Source organism: Oryzias latipes (assembly GCF_053564925.1).
Source record: "Oryzias latipes strain Hd-rR chromosome 1 unlocalized genomic scaffold, Olatipes_Hd-rR_3.1 chr1_Y".
Taxonomy (NCBI): Eukaryota; Metazoa; Chordata; class Actinopteri; order Beloniformes; family Adrianichthyidae; genus Oryzias; species Oryzias latipes.
The window spans coordinates 9353080-9374016 of NW_027616335.1; the positions used below are offsets into that span (position 1 = coordinate 9353080).

Here is a 20937-nt window from a genome sequence, read left to right on the forward strand (position 1 = left end):
CAGTTCATTCTCAATCTACCACTTTGATATAGTCATTTTGAATTTTTTGAACACCTGTCTTCTTGTTATTTTATTCTCTATTCATGCATTACATACCTTTCTAATGAGCATATCGTTTAGGTAAAACTCAACTGTAACCAATATAATTACTTTTTTTATTATGAATTTGAAAAGATCAGTAAAAGAAATCCCATCACTGACTTCATGTTTAATCTTTAACTTTGCACCACTTTGTCCAGCATGTTTATGACCATTTAAAAGACTATTATAAGTTTGGACTTTTTTACAAAATGTGTGCCTTTTGAATTGGAATTGATTTATCTATGGATTTGTTTAAGGGAAAAGTACTTAAAGACCCACTCCAATCTATTTTTGAGCTATAATTAAAGCATTCCCAGTGGTCTTTTAATTTTTATCAGAAATTCACTGCTGGGTTGTGGGTGGGACCGTTTGCCCAGAGCAACCCTGCTCACCAGGGAGCTTGTGGCTCACCCGGCGTATTTTCTATGTCCCAAATATGATCTTTTTCAAACTGCATTTTTTTGTCTGCTCCTGATTTACAATGATTTGAATAATAAATACTCAAAAATACAATTTTGTACTTAATTTTAGTTCCTGTATGTCCTCCATCATCAGAAAAATGCCACAAAAACACAATTTTCTTCAGAGCTGGTCTTTAAAATATTGCAAAGCTAACTGTGGGATAAAATTAAGTATTTATAGATCTGATTTGTTTAACAATTTTGACAACATCATGAAAAATATGGTCAAAACTAAAACATAAACATGCTTTCTTTTTGGCTTTTAATCCTGTATTTTATCTTCTCAACATAAGCAATGGCAACAAAGTCAGACTGATATTCCATTGTGCTTTGCACTCTCTAACAGTCATTTCCCCAGCAGGCCATGTTGATGGTACAGACTCAGTTTGTAAAATGAAACCATCTGGTTTGTATAATGGCTTGAGATTGAACAGATATTGGACCTTGTTACTGTGTTTATTTGTTTTAGCAACAAGGTCTTATCCTAACCCCAGGGCTAAACTGGATGAACAGTTCTTTATCTGGCTGCAGATGCCTTACTTACATCCTCCTGAGTCTTTTTTCTTTTTCTTTTTACCATTTCCGCCCTAACTTATTGATTAAATATGTCTCAACTTGATTCTTTTTCAATACATGTTCTACTTATATATCATCTTGTTTAGGTCATGTACAAGTCTTTGCTATTTTCTAGTTTTCTACGGCAGTTGGAAGACTATTCCGTATCTGATCAGTGAAAAAAACAGTGAAAACACAATGTACGTGCCAGAGCAATGTGTGGTTTGGGGGGTTAAAAGGAGCAATCTCAAGTTTGAGTTGTGTGGGAACCGTTTTCTCTTTCCAAAAGGGGAATTTCAAAGGAACAAAGTAGAAACCTCAAAAATGGGAAAGACAGGGAAAGCGTAACACCCAAACCCCACCATGCCCTAAAAATACTGCACTCTAAGATTGTGCGTTACCCATTTTTTTTATACTGTTGTGTGGTTGTTCCTGCCATACTGAGACTGATCCTTTTGTTCATTCAGTGAAGCTGGGTAAAGATGGCATTGTCTCTTTATGGCACAATGTGTCATTGTGATTGTGTGAGGGGACAGAATGCAGCGGTGTGCAAAGCCCCTGGCTTGGAATGTCGCTGAATGCATCGATGTGAAGACATTTCCACGAGACGGCCCTTGACATCTATGTGCCCTTTCAGCAAACCCCATAGAAACAGACTTTGGCAGACTAATGGGGAACTAAATGGAAAACACACACATGCACTAGTCATGAGATGTTATTGGAGACCTAGTTTGTGGTAAAGTGCAGCAGTAAGCCCGTAATTGATGATTTTTGCTGCTTTAGATAGTTTCGCTCCACTCACATTGACACTACTATGAAAGCAATTCTTTATACTCACGGAGAGTCAAGAATCTTTTGAGACACGTTTGGTAAATATTTGAAATACGTTATTTATCCTTCGCAATCTAATCAAATTTGGGCTTGAAAGTGTTTCCTTTATCTGTGTTTTGCCCTGGCAAACTTTTCCATGTATAGTAGCCCTTCATTCACAGGTTTTACACGCCTGTGAAAATGCATTTCTTGCTTGCAATTAGGTTTTTAGGCAAAACAGGACAACTCTTTTTTTTTTTTTAGTAAAAGCTTGGACAGGGAACCCCACACACCAAGATAGCAGATAGGCAGATAAAGATGAAGACACATAGCTTTGAGCTCTAAAGACTTTTACAGGTTTTTTTTATGTTTGGCAAAAGCAGGAATAAAACACAGCTGTAGTTGCTTCAGTTGTCTTGTATCCGTCAAGCCACTTGAGGTCAGTGTAGCCTCTTTAACACAGTTTTGATTAATAAGAAATACAGATGTATTGTTTATTTCAAGATGACATGATGGTGTCACATGAGAGTCAGCAACAGAATTTAGTTCAACTGCCAATAGAGGATAGAAATGGAAATGAGGTTTGCTCAAAAACCGTGCAAGGACCATTAAACCTGCAAGTAATATGGAGTTTGACAAATTTCTTCAGAAGATTTTTAGGGTATTTTATTAATTTCTGGTTCTCCCCTGGTTTGTCATTTGTTCTCAGCGGGAGCATGCTCGTTTGGACTCAATGGTGCTTCTGCTGATGAAGCTGGACCAACTGGACCAGGAAATTGAAAATGCACTCATTGCAACCTCCTCTGTGGACAGGACCCACACCCTCCATCGACAGCAACGCCTGGTACATGACTTTGCTTTTTGGTTAATAGGTCGTTTTCACAAAAAAAAAAAACAACAACACAGCTATTAGTTAAGGCACTGTTGAAGTCCAAATGGACTTCCCCGGGTTCTGATTTGGAGTCAGAAGGAACCTGTAGTTGAAGGTTCTAATAATGAGACTCGACACTCTGAAACTCTGGTTCGCCCCTGCAGAGGGAGAATTCAACACAGCTGCTTACAACCTCTCATCACAGTCTGTGTCAATTCTGGCTTCTTCCTTCTGCAGGGTCTTTTTATTGAACACTTGTATCCTAATCTACTCAGCACAAAACATCAGATATGTCAGTTTTTTATTTAAATATAATTATTACATGTGCTGGATTTCAAAACAAATTGATTCTCACTTACTGGATGTGAAAAAATTTAAAATAAATGCTGGTTCTAACTTGCTTTTTTTATGTAATTTGTGCAGAAAGCAGATGAAGGATCTTTGCCAGCTGCTTCACAAGCCCCCCCAAATCCACATTTTTCAGGCATTCTCTCCTCAGAATCCACAGCATCTCCTGATGAAAAAACAGAAAATAAGGTAAGTCAAGAGGTCAATGTACAATCAATTCTTAAGACTCTAGAAAATGCAAAGATAATTGTTACTTTTTGTATTTGTCACACTAGATTATTCAGCAACAAACTATGTAAACCCATTACAAAGTTTAGTAATACTGTCTTTCTTTTTATTGTTGTTTTATTTTCTGTATTACCGGTAAGTAGTAATGCTAGTGACAGGAAAAGTGATCAGAAAAATATTTTCTACAAAATATATACACAAAATAATAACAAATTGTCCAATAAATTGCCCAAAAAACTAAAGATTTTTCAAAAAAATCTGAACAGTTATTTGTACAAAAAAATCTTTAAAAATACAAAAAGGAAAACAACATAGATAAACTTTTTACTTGTTATTTATTTCCTAGCGCTCTTTTTTAGTGCTTCTCCAATATGTCTAGAGGTTCTACAAGAGAACTTTACTTTATAATATAATAACAGTAAAATAATTTCTTCAAAGGTAGCCATTTCCACATAATCAGGTACAACAGAAGCAACCTCTGCTGCCCAGTCGCTACTATCACACATTTTCCTCTACACGGCTTTGGTTTTGTTGGGTTTGACCAATTTATATGAGTTATAATCAATATAAGATAAAAAATAGAATGAATCCTATTTGTGTTCATGAAAAAGAAGTAATATTGTTTTAAATTTAATGGATTTCAAGAAATTTTGCAAAATTCTATACAAAGATAGAAAAAAAGAATATCTGCTTAGTTATTCCTCTGTACTAGTATTATTTTAAGCCTTTTGAAAATTTTATTTTGATCATCTTGTATAGTCTTTTGGTCTTTGTTGTGTATCTTTAGTAATATTTATATACATTCTGTCATATTTAGCAGATGACAGGCTGCTGACAGATGCGTTTAAGCAAAATTCCCCTTACCATTTGAATAAAATTAGTTAACCTTGTATGTAAAGTTGGTTCATGAGACATTTTCTGTTTATCTTTGTTCAATTTTTCTTTTTGCCTTTATTGTAAATATTCAAATTTGATCACGTTTGCTAGTGCTTTTTACAGTTCCTCAAGTGTTTGGCTTTTACAAAATCATTTAGTTTGTGTCAGGTACAAAAACATAGTGATGCTTAGGCTGTATAAGGTCAGAAAAAGGAAAAATGGCAATACACACTGAATGCATGCGTAAACACATATACACGGCAGCAAACGTCCCAATTGCAGGAATGTCCTTCTGCTCTTGGAGCTTAGCCAAGCAGACGTTAAAACTCTATAATTAGCTGGTTCCAAAGTCCCCCCCTCCCCTCAACTTAACAAAGGGGTCATGAGGGGAGTCTGGGAGGTTAAAAGCCAGGGCAGGGGGAGCATAGGGGGACACACTTCAAGTGGGACATGCCTTTTAATCCTTTGCTTGCTCATTTTAGGACTTTCTAAGTCCTGCACCTAAACAATCTTTTACATTTTGCCCAAAATTTTTGAATTTGATGAAGGAGAAAAAAAAAGCCTCTTAAGCAATGTGGGCATTTTTTATGCATTAGTGTAAAAATTATAACCACAAATGTCAAGGAGGGTTGTTATGCATCTTAACAACCCTTCCATTTAGCAAGAAGAAACACACACGCATTCCTCAATTTTCTAAAGTTTCATGTTGATATTTCTGTCTTCCTGCATGTCATAACTTTTCTCACAGGAGAGGAATGACATGCCTATTTTGCACAAGCCCAAATGAACATGCTCTATGATTAGTAGGCTTGGTCTGTTGCCAGTTACTCCATGGCATTCATTTCTTATGTAACCCATGGTAACTCACTAAGCTTGGGTAAACAGTCCTTTCACTGTGCCTAATAGGAGGCCTTTTACAGTGGCGGCCCCATGGGGTGATAGATTGAAGCCAAATAGATGACGACTTCATGAAAAGGATTCCCTGATGTTAATTGCTCCTGGTTAATTTTTTTAAATCCCTTACAAAAAAATGTTATGACAATTTAATCTTTTTTATTTTGCAATGTTCTAAGTTACAATATTAATACAACAAAGGGATTCAATGTGTATCTTTTTTTGTATCACTCAATTCAATTCAATTCAATTTTATTTGTATAGCCCAAAATCACAACAACAGTCGTCTCGATGGGCTTCGAAGTAAAACATGAAATCAAAAGGATCACAAATACAAAGAGTTCAATAGAAAAATACTAAAATGAACTAACAAACTGACTAAGCTATACTGGCATCCCTGCCCTTAGACCCCCCTTCGCGGTAAGGAAAAACTCCCAAAAAAAACGGATTCCGGAAAAAACGAAGAAACCTCAGGGGTGCCCACATGAAGGAGGGATCCTCCCCCAGGACGGACAGGTGATTTACCAGAAATCTTAGAGAAGAATTAACTTATCTAAATCTACAACTACATATATAAAAGTCCAGCAGACGAGCTTCATCCAGCCGTGGTTGTGGGGACAGTCAAAGGCGCGAGTCGAGCCGAGACAGGAACCACAGCCAGGTGTAGGAGCAGGAGCAGACAGGAGCAGGAGCAGAGACGAGGTACTCGGTCAGGTACAGAGCAGAGACGAGCCAGAGATGAGCCAGAGGCAGGATCCACAGCCAGGTGTAGGAGCAGGAGCAAAGGCGAGGTAAACGGTCAGGAACTGGAGCATGGATGAGCCAACTGGAGTCTGGAAGCACTCCCACTCCCCAGGAGGGGAGAGGAAAAGAGGGACAATACATGAATCGCACTGCACCAAACAGCGGCATGGAAAACTAAATGATGAATAAGGTTTAGTAAGTAACCAAGAACAATGATATTTTGAGGAGGTAGCTGTTATATTTTCCACCTCATAAATTATTGTGACTCTTGAAAATTCTATGCACGTAATAATATATGCAGTAATAATTTAAGAAAGTTAAAATACTGTTTTCATTTATATTTAGCAAAAAATCACACCCAATGTATCTTGGATAGTTTTTCATACTGTTTTTTGTTGTTGTTTTTTTTTCTTTAACTGACTTGGTGTAACTCTTAACAGATGGGAAATAACTGATATTTGAGTCCAAGCAATGTTACTCAATAAACAGTTGAATATATATATATATATATATATATATATATATATATATATATATATATATATATATATATATATATATATATATATATACAGTGCAGACCAAAACTTTGGACACACAAAGAGTTTTCTTTATTTTCATGACTATGAAAATTGTAGATTCACACTGAAGGCATAAAAACTATGAATTAACAAATGTGGAATTATATACATGACAAAAAAGTGTGAAACAACTGAAAAATACAAAGAAACTGGCTCACATGGACCGCCCCAGTAAAGGAAGACCAAGAGTCACCTCTGCTGCGAAGGATAATTTCATCCGAGTCACCAGCCTCAGAAATGGCAGGTTAACAGCAGCTCAGATTAGAGAGCAGGTCAATGGCACACAGAGTTCTAGCAGCAGACACATCTCTACAACAACTGTTCCAAGGAGACTGTGTGAATCAGGCCTTCTTGGTAGAATATGCAAAAGAAAGGCAACAAGCAGAAGAGACTTGTTTGGGCTAAAGAACACAAGAAATGGACATTAGACCAGTGGAAATCTGTGCCTTGGTCTGATGAGTCCAAATTGGAGATTTTTGGTTCCAACCACTGCGTCTTTGTGCGACGAAGAAAAGGTGAACGGATGGACCCTGCATGCCTGGTACCCACCGTGAAGCATGGAGGAAGAGGTGTGATGGTGTGGGGGGGCTGTGCTGGTGACACTGTTGAGGATTTATTCCAAATTTAAGGCATACTGAACCAGCATGGCACCACAGCATTTTGCAGCGGCATGTTATTCCACCCGGTTTGCATTTAGTTGGACCGTCGTTTATTTTTCAATGGGACAATGACCCCAAACACACCTCCAGGCTGAGTAAGGGCTATTGGACCAAGAAGGAGAGTGATGGGTGCTGCGCCAGATAACCTGGCCTCCACAGTCACCAGACCAAAACCCAATCGAGATGTTTTGGGGTGAGCTGGACCACAGAGTGAAGGCAAAAGCGCCAACAAGTGCTGAGCATCTCTGGGAACTCCTTCAAGACTGTTGGAAGACCATTTCAGGTGACTACCTCTTGAAGCTCATCAAGAGAATGCCAAGAGTGTGCAAAGCAGTAATAAAAGCAAAAGGTGGCTACTTTGAAGAACCTACAACAGGGGTGTCAAACTTATTTTCCTCGAGGGCCACATCAGTATAGTATTTGTCCTCAAAGGGCCAGATGTCACTAATACATGTAACTAAATGTAATGAAAAATAAATGAAACTACTCCTTAATGTTAAATAACTCATTATTTATGATACATTTTTAAAGTGACAATTATGGAGTCCTATGTTGTTCATAATTAAATAAATAAATTGCAGTTGCATAGAAAACATATGTTTGCTTGTTACTCAATCCTTTTAGATTTGATTCTGTCAGGTTAGGTTATATGGATAATGTTTAAGTCCTAATTTATAGTTGGCAATTCCAAAATTTAAAGTCCTATTCCCCCTAGATATGAACAAATACACACCATTTTATATTTATTTTTTTAAGAAATTAAAAACTTTTATGGTCTTGAGGGCCACATAAAATGACATGGAGGGCCACATTTGGCCCCTGGGCCTTGAGTTTGACACATGTGACCTACAATATAACATATTTTCAGTTGTTTCACACTTTTTTGTTATGTATATAATTCCACATGTGTTAATTCACAGTTTAGATGCCTTTAGTGTGAATTTACTATTTTCATAGTCATGAAAATAAAGAAAACTATTTGAACGAGAAGGTATGTCAAAACTTTTGGTCTGTACTGTATATATATATTTTTGGGGAAATTACTTTAATAGCATAGGAATCTGAATCTAGATAAGGATGGTATTGTCCTCAAAAAAAAAGGATGGAATGAGAATAGAAATAATTAATAGTACTTCCTGAGAATCCTAAAGTAGCTCCCATTCACATGTAGGTGCAACCAGCCTATTAAAACAGTGACAAAAGCAGTAAATATAAATATTTTTACAAGATTCTTTAAGACGTCTTCTATTCAGTTTAGCAAAACTCAAATGTGTAGTACAAGTAGCGTATTTTTACCTTTCCTATTTTGAATAAGAGAAAACTAAAGAATCTGCATTGAATAATGTGTGTTGATTGCTATAATTAATCAGCATTAGTTAGAAAGACCAAACTGATTATATTTTTCTCTTCTTCAGTACCTTTAAAGTTATTTTGAAAATCTATTAACTTGAAACAAAAACTGATCTCAATATAGATTCATATGACTTCATGACTTAATTTTTTTTTGAATTAATATTTAAATTGGTCTTCTTAATGACCCACTCAGATAATCTTATCTTTTTTAAAAGCGTTCCCAGTGGCCTTTAAATACTGTTTATGAAAAAAAAGAAAAAAGAAAAATCTGTGTCGTTTTCTGGGAATTTCTGCAGAGTGGCAGACATTTGTCTCAGAGTTCTGAGAGGGACCGTTGGCAAGGGACAACCCCGCCCGCCTCTCTTCACCTTCCCATTGCTGAGAGATCTCTGTTTACACGCTCATCTGCTAGCTTAGCCCTTCACACCCCCAACCTAACATCATCAGCGCAACAAAAATGGTGAGCAATATTGGAGCCATCCAGCCGTACAGTTCTGAGACAGACACCAGCTCAGAAGAGGGAAATGAAAACGTACATGGATCTAGTTGTCTACAGGTGAATGCATTGGAATGGAGTGGAGCAGAAAGCTTGTGAACTGTTCATTGTATTTTCTACGTAACAAATACACTCTTTTTCAAATGGCCTTTTTTCGTCTGCTCTTGATTCACACGATTTGATTAAAGAAATACTCTAACATGTAATTTTGAGCTTCATTTTCGTTGTATATGTCTTCCATCATCAACAAAATGCGCCAAAGTGTTAAAAGCAACAAAATTTTTAATTTGCCATTTAAGTTGTTATTGGGACGACATCAATGTCCCTGTAGCACCTACTGACACTCACAACGTGCCACACTATTGTCAAATGGTACAAAGCACACTCTCACACTATCCTGTCTTTTTATGTAACCACGATAAACATGGAGTATATGATGAGTGGTCGTCTACTTTTTATCTCTCACTCACTGTTTCAAATACAGTAAGTCATTGGGTTCATGTCAAACTTGGTTTAGCAGGGCACTACTTTTAGGCTTCAGCAGGTGGTTGTCATTATTGCATCCGATGGTGGGGTATGTTGAGGGGGGTAACATCTCGCGGATGTTGTGCCACAGCAGGTGCTTTTTTTTTCGTGCTGGAACAGCTATTCTTTAACCCGGGTGTTTTTCTTGGCAGGATTCCTTTACATGCTGGATATAGCAGGTGTATTTCACTGCTGTTTTGCATGCATTGTTGCTTTGTAACAGATGGGTCTTTTTTGTCATTTTAGTGAACACAAATTAACGACTCCAGAGTTCATTTAGTTTTATATCGAACTACATTTGTGATTAGGTTCAGATTTTTGGTTAATCTGATTTTGATGGTTTCATCCTACTTTTGAACAGATCAAAATAGCCATTTGAAGAAGGAAGTGACATGCAATCAGAGCACAACTATTTAACAAACCTTAACAACTTGAACTAACTAAACACTATTAATACGCAAGGTGCTTTCACACCTTGTGAGTTTCACTGGGTACTACCAAAAACTAGCACGTCTTGATTAAGTTTGGTTTTCTTTTACAATCAACTCTTAAAAGATAAACCAAGAAAATTGTGATCATTCTGCAGTCAGTTGGGTTTTAAGTGGTGTTTTTGATCATGTTTTAAAATTGTCCCTTTGTCAGTGACTCCAGTTTCGGGTTCATCATGATTCACAGCTGTCTTCATTTCAGTTAATTGCCATCAATTTTGCATCAAACAATTTCAATATACATATATGGTTTGAAGGGAACATTTTGTTACACAATGTGTAAAAAACATTTGTTATGAGACCCTATTTTTAGAGAAGTGCTCCGGATGTGCCCAGACATGGCAGCGGGTGGAGACTGCTGACTTCTGACCACCTTCCTTTGAATGTCACAATCGGAAGCAACAGATCATTCACTTTCAGCACCTACTGTTCTCACCAGCAGGGTACAAAAGACAGAATCCTGCACAGGACTTAAGAAGAACAAAGCGTGCGGATCCTGTTAAATTTAGCTCCATTTTTTACAAGTCAAGCACATGTTCACAGTGAAGGTGTTGCTTCTTACTTCTTTGTGCCTTTCATCTTTTGTCAACACTAACAGCCTTTAGTCGTGTTTTGATCTGTTTTTTGTCTCCTTGGTAACAGCCCTCCAAAGACAATTAAGAATTTGCTTTTTGGGACTAAATTCGGGGGGGGGGGGTTCTATTAAGATATTTTTATCTAGGTTCAATATATTTTTTATGCGTGACATGAGCAACTGAAATATATAGCTCTTTATCTGTCTGCGCTTTGGCAGACAATAGAAGTGCTGAGGCTTGCGTGCTAAGGTCACTAGCAGATCTCTGCTCTGTCCTTCCTCCATGTCCCGCTTTGGCAGCCTCACGGTCCCAAAACATCCTTCATGTACACCACACCTTCTCAGAGTTACAGCCAGATAAAAGCCCCAGGACTGTGTTACTTTCACTGGCTTCTGTTTATCTTTACTCGAGCTTCCCCATCCCCGTCCTTGCTTGGGTAGTCAACACAAAGCAAAAACAGGCGTAATTATGTTTGCCTACATTCCACCCACATATTTGACTTAGTCTGACAAACTCAGACAGTCAGCTATGACACTGACCACTATTCCATCTGACAAAAGCTGCTGGAAGGGGTTGGTCACGGCCATGCTGGTTGCTTTGTGTTGTGTCATTGCTCCCAAGGTCAGTCCTCTGCTGAGCACAGCTGTAACATGAACACAAACACAGACACCCCCAAAAATGACTAATGTTTGGAACAGGATGTGGAAAATGAACTTGTTTTCAACCCCAACAAGGAAACGTTGTTTTTTCTGTCAATTCAAGGCTGGGTCATTTTTACTTGTTAGCAGAGCGGATAATATTTAAAATCACATCAGAATCACAAGACAACACATAATAATATGATTTGATTTATCTATTTGTTCCTTTGTTCCTTGTATTCTGCCCCATCTCTTCCCTTCATTGTCTACACATGTCAGTCCAACTCAGTTTGCATTCTGAACATTTTGTTAAATCGTATTGAAGTTATGACTATTTAATTGCTTCACAAATGACAATTATGTTTTAGCATCTGTTTCCAAGTCAGATACCATGTACATTTTTGTTTTTATAGCCTGTGCTTATTCATAGTTCTTTTTTTGATGGCACGAAGCCTAACTTACATCACCTCTGACACCCATGACTTATATTTGTATTTAGTTACTTTTTAACCAAATAATACAGTTTCAACCACAATAAAATGATGCATTCGTGTCTTTTTGCTTATGAGCAGTTGCAGCGTTCAGACAAGATACTGGGTGAATCAATGCAGATACACATCTGTTACATGAAAAGACGACCTCCCATTGCAGTTGAAGCTGTTGGATGACGGTATGGCACATTGACTATAAATTTCAGGGATGACTGGGATATACAAGCATCTGGAAAACAGCCCTAGAGCTAGAGATAATCAAGTGCTATAAATCACAGCATCAACAAATTGAACGCCCTCTTATAACCACAGACATGCACATACATGAATTCACAGTAAATCACTGCGCAATGAAAGCGTCACATATTTAGGGCTGTGACTCAAAACATTAATTGGGACAATTTATATATGCATTGTTGTACTGGATAAAGAACAGAGGAAAGCCTTTTTGGTGGATGTGGCAGTTCCAGATGATGGCAAAAAACGCAGAAAGCTAAGATGCTGAACAGGACTCTCAAGCTCCCAGGCTTGCTAAGGGCATGAATAGATGCCCTGTGTCATGATTTGATTTTGTTGTCTTGTTTTTGGTCCTTGTTCTGTCTTGTTTCTGTTTCCTGTTTTATTTTGAAAGTCTCCTGTCTTGTCTGTTTTCTTGAGTTTTACTTCCTTTGGTCCCCATCAGCCCTGATCGTGTCCACCTGTGTCTTGTCTGCCCTGTCTGTATATAAGTCTGGTCTCTGCCTTCCTCCAGTGTTGGTCCATTAGTTATTCCTGTCCTGGTTGTCCTTGTCATGCCATGTTCCTCGGTTCTTGTTCCACGCCACAGTGAGTTTTGTTTAGTTTTGTCATCCTGCTCTGCAGCGCCTTTTGTTTGTTCATTAAACCCTCTAGACTCTGATCCTCATGCCTCCACCTCTGCGTCTGGGTCCAACCGGCTCTCGAGCCACCCTCCACCATGACACCCTGAAGACAATAACTCAATAACTAGAGAAAAATCCCATAAATTCATGCATTACTGAAGTTTTTTGCCCAAAATTGTAAGGTGTTAATTGTTCAAAACCAAAGGTTTGGCACAATTTTATTCCACCATAGTTTAAAACTGAGACCAAAGCTGCTTCAAGCTGCTAGTCTCTTCAACATGTCAGTAAACTCTGCATCTTGTACAGGACTTGCACCACCTCAGGTTTTGACAGAGGACAGTCTAATCCCTTTTGTTAGCCTGGTTTCTGCTTTCCCCCCAAAATGTCAGCAGCTAATCCACAGGCCAACATTGTTGTTGCAGTCGGGACCTTAAGCTTATCCCTATTAACTCTGGTCTTTTAGACACAAATTCAGACTTAGTGAGCAAAAACAGGTGACACGTTTTTGTTTTTTTTGTCTTGATGGTTGTATGGCAGTTCAATCATACCATTCTTGCAGTTGCACACCTCTGTAAGCAGGTCAAACGTTCTGTGCCTAAGAATGATAGGAGTTGGCTTCAAGAGTGACATCTTGACTGGTGTTAGAGTCAAAAAGTTAGCTGGCTGATTGATTTAATGCTTTGGGAGTTTAGCCTTAAAACCCTCTAGATACAACCACAAAACAAAAAGATGTGATTTGGCATTTTTGTGTGAGGAAAAACTACTTTTTGACTGGTGTGTGCATATTGTTGAGTTTTTATTGTGTAGGATTTCAATATTAACTCTACTCAATTTGAAAACACCCTCTTTTGCTTTCAGCATGTTGGGGTAGATCTGTCAGTCAAAAGTATAGACCAATTTAAACGTTGCACAATTTTTTTTAGCAATTGTTTTCTTTTCAAACTGTTGCTAAACCCAACATCTGGACACTAATATAGCTTTTTTTTTCTGCAGGAAATGTTCCAATGCATCATTACACTAAGTCGCTGCATCACTTTCTGTTGACACACTCCAAGAATGACATATGGAAACTATTAAAATGTGGGGGAAAGGAGAAACTATGAGGGTTTGGTCTCTGGGGAAGTTAAATCTTTGCGTAAGAAAAAATAGCTTTCCCACGTTTCCCTTACACGTGGACTTACACAATACAGAGGAACAAAATCGGACAAAAAAGGAAAGTGCTTATTTATAATGGTCAAGAAACAAAAAACTGAGCTTAAGATAACATCTCCATGGGTTTTGACTGGACAACAGGACTGTAGAGACATACTTTTTACCCCTCCTCCATAGTACAGGTAATACACAGAATGACTGGAATGAAGGCCTGCTTGATCGTGAGCCATCTGTACCAATTTAGCCATTTCTGCTAAGTGGTGGAGAAAAAAGGTTTGGGTTAGCCTAAGCCCCCTAATCCTTGGTCAGCGGAGACCATGGGTGGTCAGACATAACTCACTCTCACCATCTGCAGCTGCAGAACTGGAATGGGATTGAAACAAGCTTGGGGAATGGTTGTTCTTAAAGAATCTCATGACTTTCTTGATAAATTTTACTTACTCATTCAGAAAAGCAAAGGCGTATATATCCACAGACACAAGCTTCCAAAGGGATTTGGTCACTTCTGTATTTGATGTCAACATGCCTAAAAGAAAATTTCCTTCCCTTATTAATTGCAGGTGGACGTTGTTTCAAATTCTCATAGACCTACACACGTGTTAGACAAACACATCTGTACCCCCTTTTCTACCAAAACAACCCATTTCTATTAAATGTGTGGCAGTATATGAGGCAGCTGATACTATTCTGCAGGTCTCTGTGGACACCTGACACGGCCCAGACAGCTCCACAATGTGACAACCTGCACCACGGCATGCCAGAGGGGGTGCAGGCATGTGTTATTGTAATGCTAGAAAAACATTATCAATTACTGAAACCCCTTCACTCACAGTCTTGCAGTTTCTCACTCACATTTCTTAATAATGCAGTTGCTGTTATGAGAGGAAACATAACCCTGTTGATGGGGGATTTACCCTGTGTGAACATGACTCTATGGGTGACCGACAGGAACTCATGGCGCAGTATTTACATAATGGCAAAGGTGCATGCTTGTCAACAAAATGCCTATAGTGGTAAGAACAGAAGCTCGTAGATCTGCTGTTAAAGAAGTATGGAGGGTCACATTTCTCAGTTGGTTTTCTGGGTCAAACTTCAAATTGTTGTTTTTGGCTAAATATTTTGCACTTCCCAAAACACCTGATTTCAAAATTACATTCAGCCAAAAGTGTATTTTTGCAGTTGGTAAAAAGCGTGTTGTGTACCTAATTGACAAACAATACTGAAGCACCAAATTGCAGTCAATGACCAATTGAGAACTTATAAAAAAATGATAAAAAGTTTTCATTTTTATTTTGTAGAGTTAGTTAAGATTAAAAACTTAAAAACAGCATCCAGTTTTGTTCCTTGGTTATTCCACTGTCAGATGTCCATCAAATCTACATTGTCATATGTAGTTACTCTCATGTACAGTACTTCTATTAATGTGGACAAACTGACACAAGAATAATCTGTATTGTGACTAATTGAGTAAAAGAAAGAGTGCTTGTAGACACTTTTCACCTCTTGCAAACCAGGGCGTTAAAGAATAAATCCATGTATTAACATTTGTGATTAACCAGCCAATATTTTGGAAAAGACATGCATGAGCTGCCATTGTCTTGCTATCATCAGCAGATAATGTTATCCATATCTTTGCTCCTTTGTCTCAAATATAAGGAGCTGTGTTGATAGTTGAATATCTAGATTCCAATGGGCATTCTTTTTTCATCTGCTTATCATGTTTGATTGTGACATGCACAGGCTGTATTGTCTGGTTGGGAGAGTAAAAGATAAGAGAACATTTTCCCTCCTATCATTCATATGATCAATATCTTTCCAGACTGGCATTTGGCTGGACTTTGCTCCAGTCTCTAGTCAGATAAAAATAACTCAAAAGACGTGCACACTGATGGAAGATGGACAAAAGCGGGAATGCTTCAAGAAAGAAAAACGGGAGACTGAAATTAATTTCTACTAGGAGAGTATGGATTAGAAACAGGTCAGGGTGTGGAGATCAGCCAAAGACCCTGAGGTCAAATGTCAGTAACAAGAAAGATCTTTGCATTCCATCTGGGTGCTGCCCTTCATACAAACACACACGCACCACAAACACACGCTCAAACTTCATTTCACAGACTTTGCCAGTGCACAGCATTCATTTCTAACAATTCCAAAGAAGAGTCAAACTTTTCTGTTCAAAGAATGATGAATAATAATTGACTTTGTTAAAAAAGCATGAGGTTTTAACCAACGGTTATTGCACAGTTAAAGCAATAATTTTTGAAATGTTTGTTTGATTTTTTTATGTGATTTCAATTCAGTTTTATTTATCACAGGCTTCACACTGGTAACTACACAAATACATAAAATCAGTCATAAAAAACAATAGCTTATGACTAATCTAAACTAAACTAAACTAAACTAAACTAAACTAAACTAAACTAAACTAAACAGACTAAACTAAACTGGGTATCCCTGCCCCTAGACCTGGTGTTTGATGCTTGTTTTTGAAAAGCAATTTCGATAAAAGCATCTCCTCGCGACAACCGCATTTAAACCAGGGGCGGGGCTAATGGAGGGACTGGCCCCTCATTAGTCAACATTAGTATAATTATTAACAAAGATTTAGAAATCATCAAAACAATCTTCTTTCTGCATTGCACAAGCTAAAAGATGCATTAAACAACACTGTTTGAAATACGTAGTTGTGATCCTTTCATTTGGCCTTCCACTGTGCTGTACTCATTTGCAACCCTTCCAAAGTCTTCCGCCCCCTCATAAAAAATGTTCTAGCACAACCACTGCTGCATGTAAACACCATAAAAGTTTGTCCCTTTTGGAAAATTAAGCACATCTTGATTGTTTGAATGCATTTTTTGTTTCACTTTATGTTGCTTTAACAGATGGAGTACAACTTAATGGCAGCAGTAATCTAAAAAAAAGTACATTATACCAAATTGAATTAGCCAGTTTTTGTGGAAATCAATATGGTTTACTGTAGTAACACTCAACTACAGTTGTAATAATCCATTTGAACCCATCTACTGCCACTTTCAAATTGAATGGACATTATTCCTTTGTGTGGAGCCAATTCTAATTGTTTCATTAGATGATGTCTTTAATTTGGAACAAGTGAAACCAAATCAGAAAATTAAAGAACTGTGTTTACTTTAGGTCACCTGTAAATAAGCAAAACAATTCATTATATCTTGAATTAAATGCATGACTAATGACATTGTAAATGGCATGAATATAAAACATAACATTTTCCTTTTTTTTTTCAGAGTGCCTTGGTTTTTCCTGAAAAAGAAAAAGGCGGTAAGTTTTAGCTGGTCTCCACAGTTGGTTCACAGTCTGTAGCTCTCCTTCAGAATGAACATGTGATAACATCAGGCTTCTCCATTTCTCACACGTCACATTTTTCTTCTAAAGACAGTGGCTCAGAGATAGAGTTGAAGTTAAAGGTCTGTAGCTAACCTGGCTTTGCTTGGTGTTGTGTGAGGAGATTCAGAGGCTATTGCTGATTGATAACCTTGTCTGGGCTCACAACGGGAGGCCAAAGAGGACTCCAAGCAGAGAGAGACAGTGGTAGAGGAAAGCAGACGCCGAGTCTTGTATGAGACACTGGGTGCAATCTGAGATAAGATCACAGTCATCTTTTAAACCATCAAGCCTTTTGCATTTTCAAGATAAAAGCCAGACTGGACGTCGAGTCTAAGTAAAACAGATTGTCTGAATCATTCCCTTGTTTACCTTTTGCCCTCGTGCCTATAAAATATCCTTTATATACATATCTATGTTTATATATTTTGCTCTTTCATCTCCAGATTTACTGCATGCAAAATGACTTTCTACTGTCTTTTAGCAAATTTTAGTGCTGTAAAAGAGGTACACGTTATGGATTTGTAAATATTTAGTGGGTGGAATACTGGTTAAATTACTTGGGATTATATTTGTTTACTGGTACCACTAGATCTCTGCAAAAAACATAGATCAGACTGACAAAAGTTCTTAATCTGTGCAATGATTTGCACAGATTTAAAGCAAAAATATCAATCTATTGTGACTTCCATTTATTCTTGGATGTCATCATATTTCAGCAGTTAAAGTCCACCTGGAACAGCTTGCGAAAGGAAGAAAATGTGTAAACGTGTGAGCTCAAAAAGAAAAAAAAAGGCTCAGGCCAGAAGGTTTTCAAGTTCACAGTAAAACCTGAATCTTAAGAAAGGGAAAGACCCTTGTTTCCTTCCAACATTTTTTCTGTCTTGCAAGAAAAATAATCTTGTCAAGAAAGTTTTTAAATGGAAAAATAATTTTAGTTTGAGAAAACATGTTTAGTGACTACAATATTTTTCTTGAAATAAGAATTCTTGGTAAGAATATTGGCAGATTTTTAGCTTGTTTAAAAAAATCTACCAATCGAGTGAAGATTTTTGACTCATCTGTTTTTTTTTTTAACAACTTAGCATAAAAGAAAGAAACTAGGAAAGAATTAATACTACAATTACAGAGGAAATTGAAATGAACTCTTGGGGCAGGTTTCTGTATTCCAGGTATTTGTATAAGTATTGCATACTAAAGCATGGAAGAAAATTGCATTCAGTTAAAGAAAAAGGGGTTGTTCTTCGTTTTAATTTTGTATGTATTTTGGTTCTAATGATTTCATAAACTATAAAAGCAAAGCACTGAACAGGGATGAGCACTAACCTTATCTGCTCATGAAAACTATGACATGTGCTGCAATTAAAAGTTGAAAAGCCACAAAGTGTTCGTGTCATAGACATCTGTTTTAGGTGCTCGTTACGATATTACCAGTCTTTTTTGTTCTTCCTACTTACTTTATCCACAAACATTACAGAGCTAAACATGGAAATATTGACCGTATGAACTGTTTATCTTTTTTTGTTTCTGTCAATCCTGATGACAACTTTGGGCACAAAGCGATGAAGTCCATTGGTGAACAGAACTCTCATGCTGTGGTGAACTTTAGTGGCACACAGTCTGTTTTGCAAAAATTGGCTTTTCAACTTTTAATTGCAAGTCATCTTATAGATTTCTAGAGGATAAGTGCCCTGCCTGTTTGTAGTTTTTTGGATTTATAATCCTTAGAAAAAAATTAGAACAAAAATCATGGAAAAAAATTAAACAAAGATCACCTTTTTTTTTTTACTGAATGCAATCCACTTCCACACTGAAGAGATTCTTGGGACTATATATCTTTCTAAACCGCTTGTCACTTCATTGTGTTTTGCTTACTGAATTATGCATTGGACTGATCAGAAAAACAAACTTAACATGCTGCAACTCTGTGCCATTCTGTCTGCATTTGTCCATCGGTAAGCAAAGTATAAATGGCCGTTCAGGCAGCAGGGGAGTGTTGTTCATTAAATACCTCCTGTGTTTTCAGTCCACTGGTAAACAGTACAAGCACGATAGTCTGACAAAAGGATGAGGCTTTCATTTTACCCATGTCTCAAAGCCTGACAGACCTTTGGAGATGCTCCTCCCCTATAATTACTGCTTTTGTATAACTACTTTTCACGAGGGAAGCGTGGAAGTTTTGTATACGCACCCAAGCATCTCTGTTTTAGGTGGTCGTCGACAGCTGCCATAGACTGCCATAAACAATAGAAGAATCGAGGTGTGACGTCACCCATAGAAAATGCCCTACCTCTGGCTCTCACGAAATCAGGTCAAATTCCTCACCATTGCTTCCTAATATGGGTCCTGTTGAAACCAGTTGACAGTCAGTCATTGTATCTATGGCAACTGTCGCCGAACAGGAGTGAGCTTATTATGAGTCCCCTCCTATGCTTCTACCTCTTGAACGGTACTTTTTTATTGACTATGAAATTGCGCTAATTGGATTTGCGATAACAATTTCACCTACTGGAAACTATTCAAGTTTGAAAAAAACTCAAATTTATAAAAAAAAAAAAAAAAAAAAGTTATGCTTGGAGTCTGTGGTCTTTGAGGCGTGATGTAACGGACATATTTTGCAAAACTGCAATGGAAGTACTTATTGAATGAGTAAAATTGAATGAGTCCCGTGACCAACAGTCCTGCAAAGGTACACAGTTTGCATCAATTTTCTTAACCTGCTGGGGCCGCAGAGTTTTCTGACCCCGTCCCGGATAGTGTTGGGCAAAAGAGGGATACAGCCTGGACAGGTCGCCAACCTGTGGTCGGCATAGCAGGTTGCCATGCCCGGCGGCGGAGCACGTTTACCTGCTATGATGGCACCCGGGTGGCTGGCTGGCCATAGACAGCGCAAGCCAGCCAGAACAATTATTAAAAAAAAGATCCTCTAGTTTGATAACAACTATCTATTTCTCAATAAAAGTTTATGGGGTTTTGGCTTCTTGAAATCAGTGGTAACCCAAGAGGGGAGGGGTTGAGCTGTCAATTGTTTTTAAAGTCTATGAAAGCTGCTCTATAAAAAATATTCTTTGGCTTTAGTTTTTTCCTCAATATGAATTATTTGAGTTTTCTAACAATGCCAACTCAAAGCAGTTTGTGCATTCCTGGTCATTTTCTCTAATTTCCCTCAATTTGGAACAAGTTATGTAACCATTTTCTCTGCATTTTGGTAGGCAGGGGTACAATGGGAGTTTTGGGGGAACACAAAGCGTTGTGTTCATTGTTCCACTTCAAATCCCTCTGTGTATCTCCACTATTGATGCCAGTGGGAATGACACATTTATGACATCACATGTTCTGCCCCAAGGGTTCCTGCATGTTCTGCTCATTCATGGGTCGTTTCACTATCATGGTTACAAATGACAACAATGAAAGACGTGTGCAGCTATAATATTATAGGGAAAAACTCAAAGACCTTAAAGATTTTCACAAATTAACGTTTTTTATCTGTTTGTTGATTGAGTTATTTGAAGCAATAAAAACGAAAGACAAAAGCAAATAAAAATACATAGAAACATCTCATAAAAAAGCATATTTGAACCTATAAATGCAGTTTACAAGCAAGACTCATTAAACCCATTAAACATACTGATTGTCAAATAGAGTTTGATGAAACATTTCAAGAATTGTTTGGCTATAAGATGATTTTACTTCTCAGCCCCTGCTGGAGTTGTTAGAGAAGGATAATTATGATTTCCTCTCAACCAGTTTGGTTTAGTAAAATTAATTAATGTCTACAGCATCAACTCACAACAAAAGTTTTATTATCAAGCAAAAAAAGATAAGAGAGATCAAGCATGGAGGATTTATGATTGCTTTTATAATAAAACATAATGCACAGTAAATAGCCTA

General features: G+C 37.6%; 1 protein-coding gene across 2 annotated transcripts in view; it reads left to right on the forward strand.

Annotated features, from left to right (window-relative positions):
- Positions 1 to 20937, forward strand: part of dlc1 (DLC1 Rho GTPase activating protein) — a 75868-nt gene that overhangs the window by 4114 nt on the left and 50817 nt on the right. For both annotated transcript variants that reach the window (XM_011475294.4, XM_078943408.1), the window contains 3 exons: positions 2617 to 2751; positions 3202 to 3315; positions 16950 to 16983. In XM_011475294.4, the coding sequence (XP_011473596.3) occupies positions 2617 to 2751; positions 3202 to 3315; positions 16950 to 16983 (283 nt within the window). The remainder of the gene's footprint in view (positions 1 to 2616; positions 2752 to 3201; positions 3316 to 16949; positions 16984 to 20937) is intronic.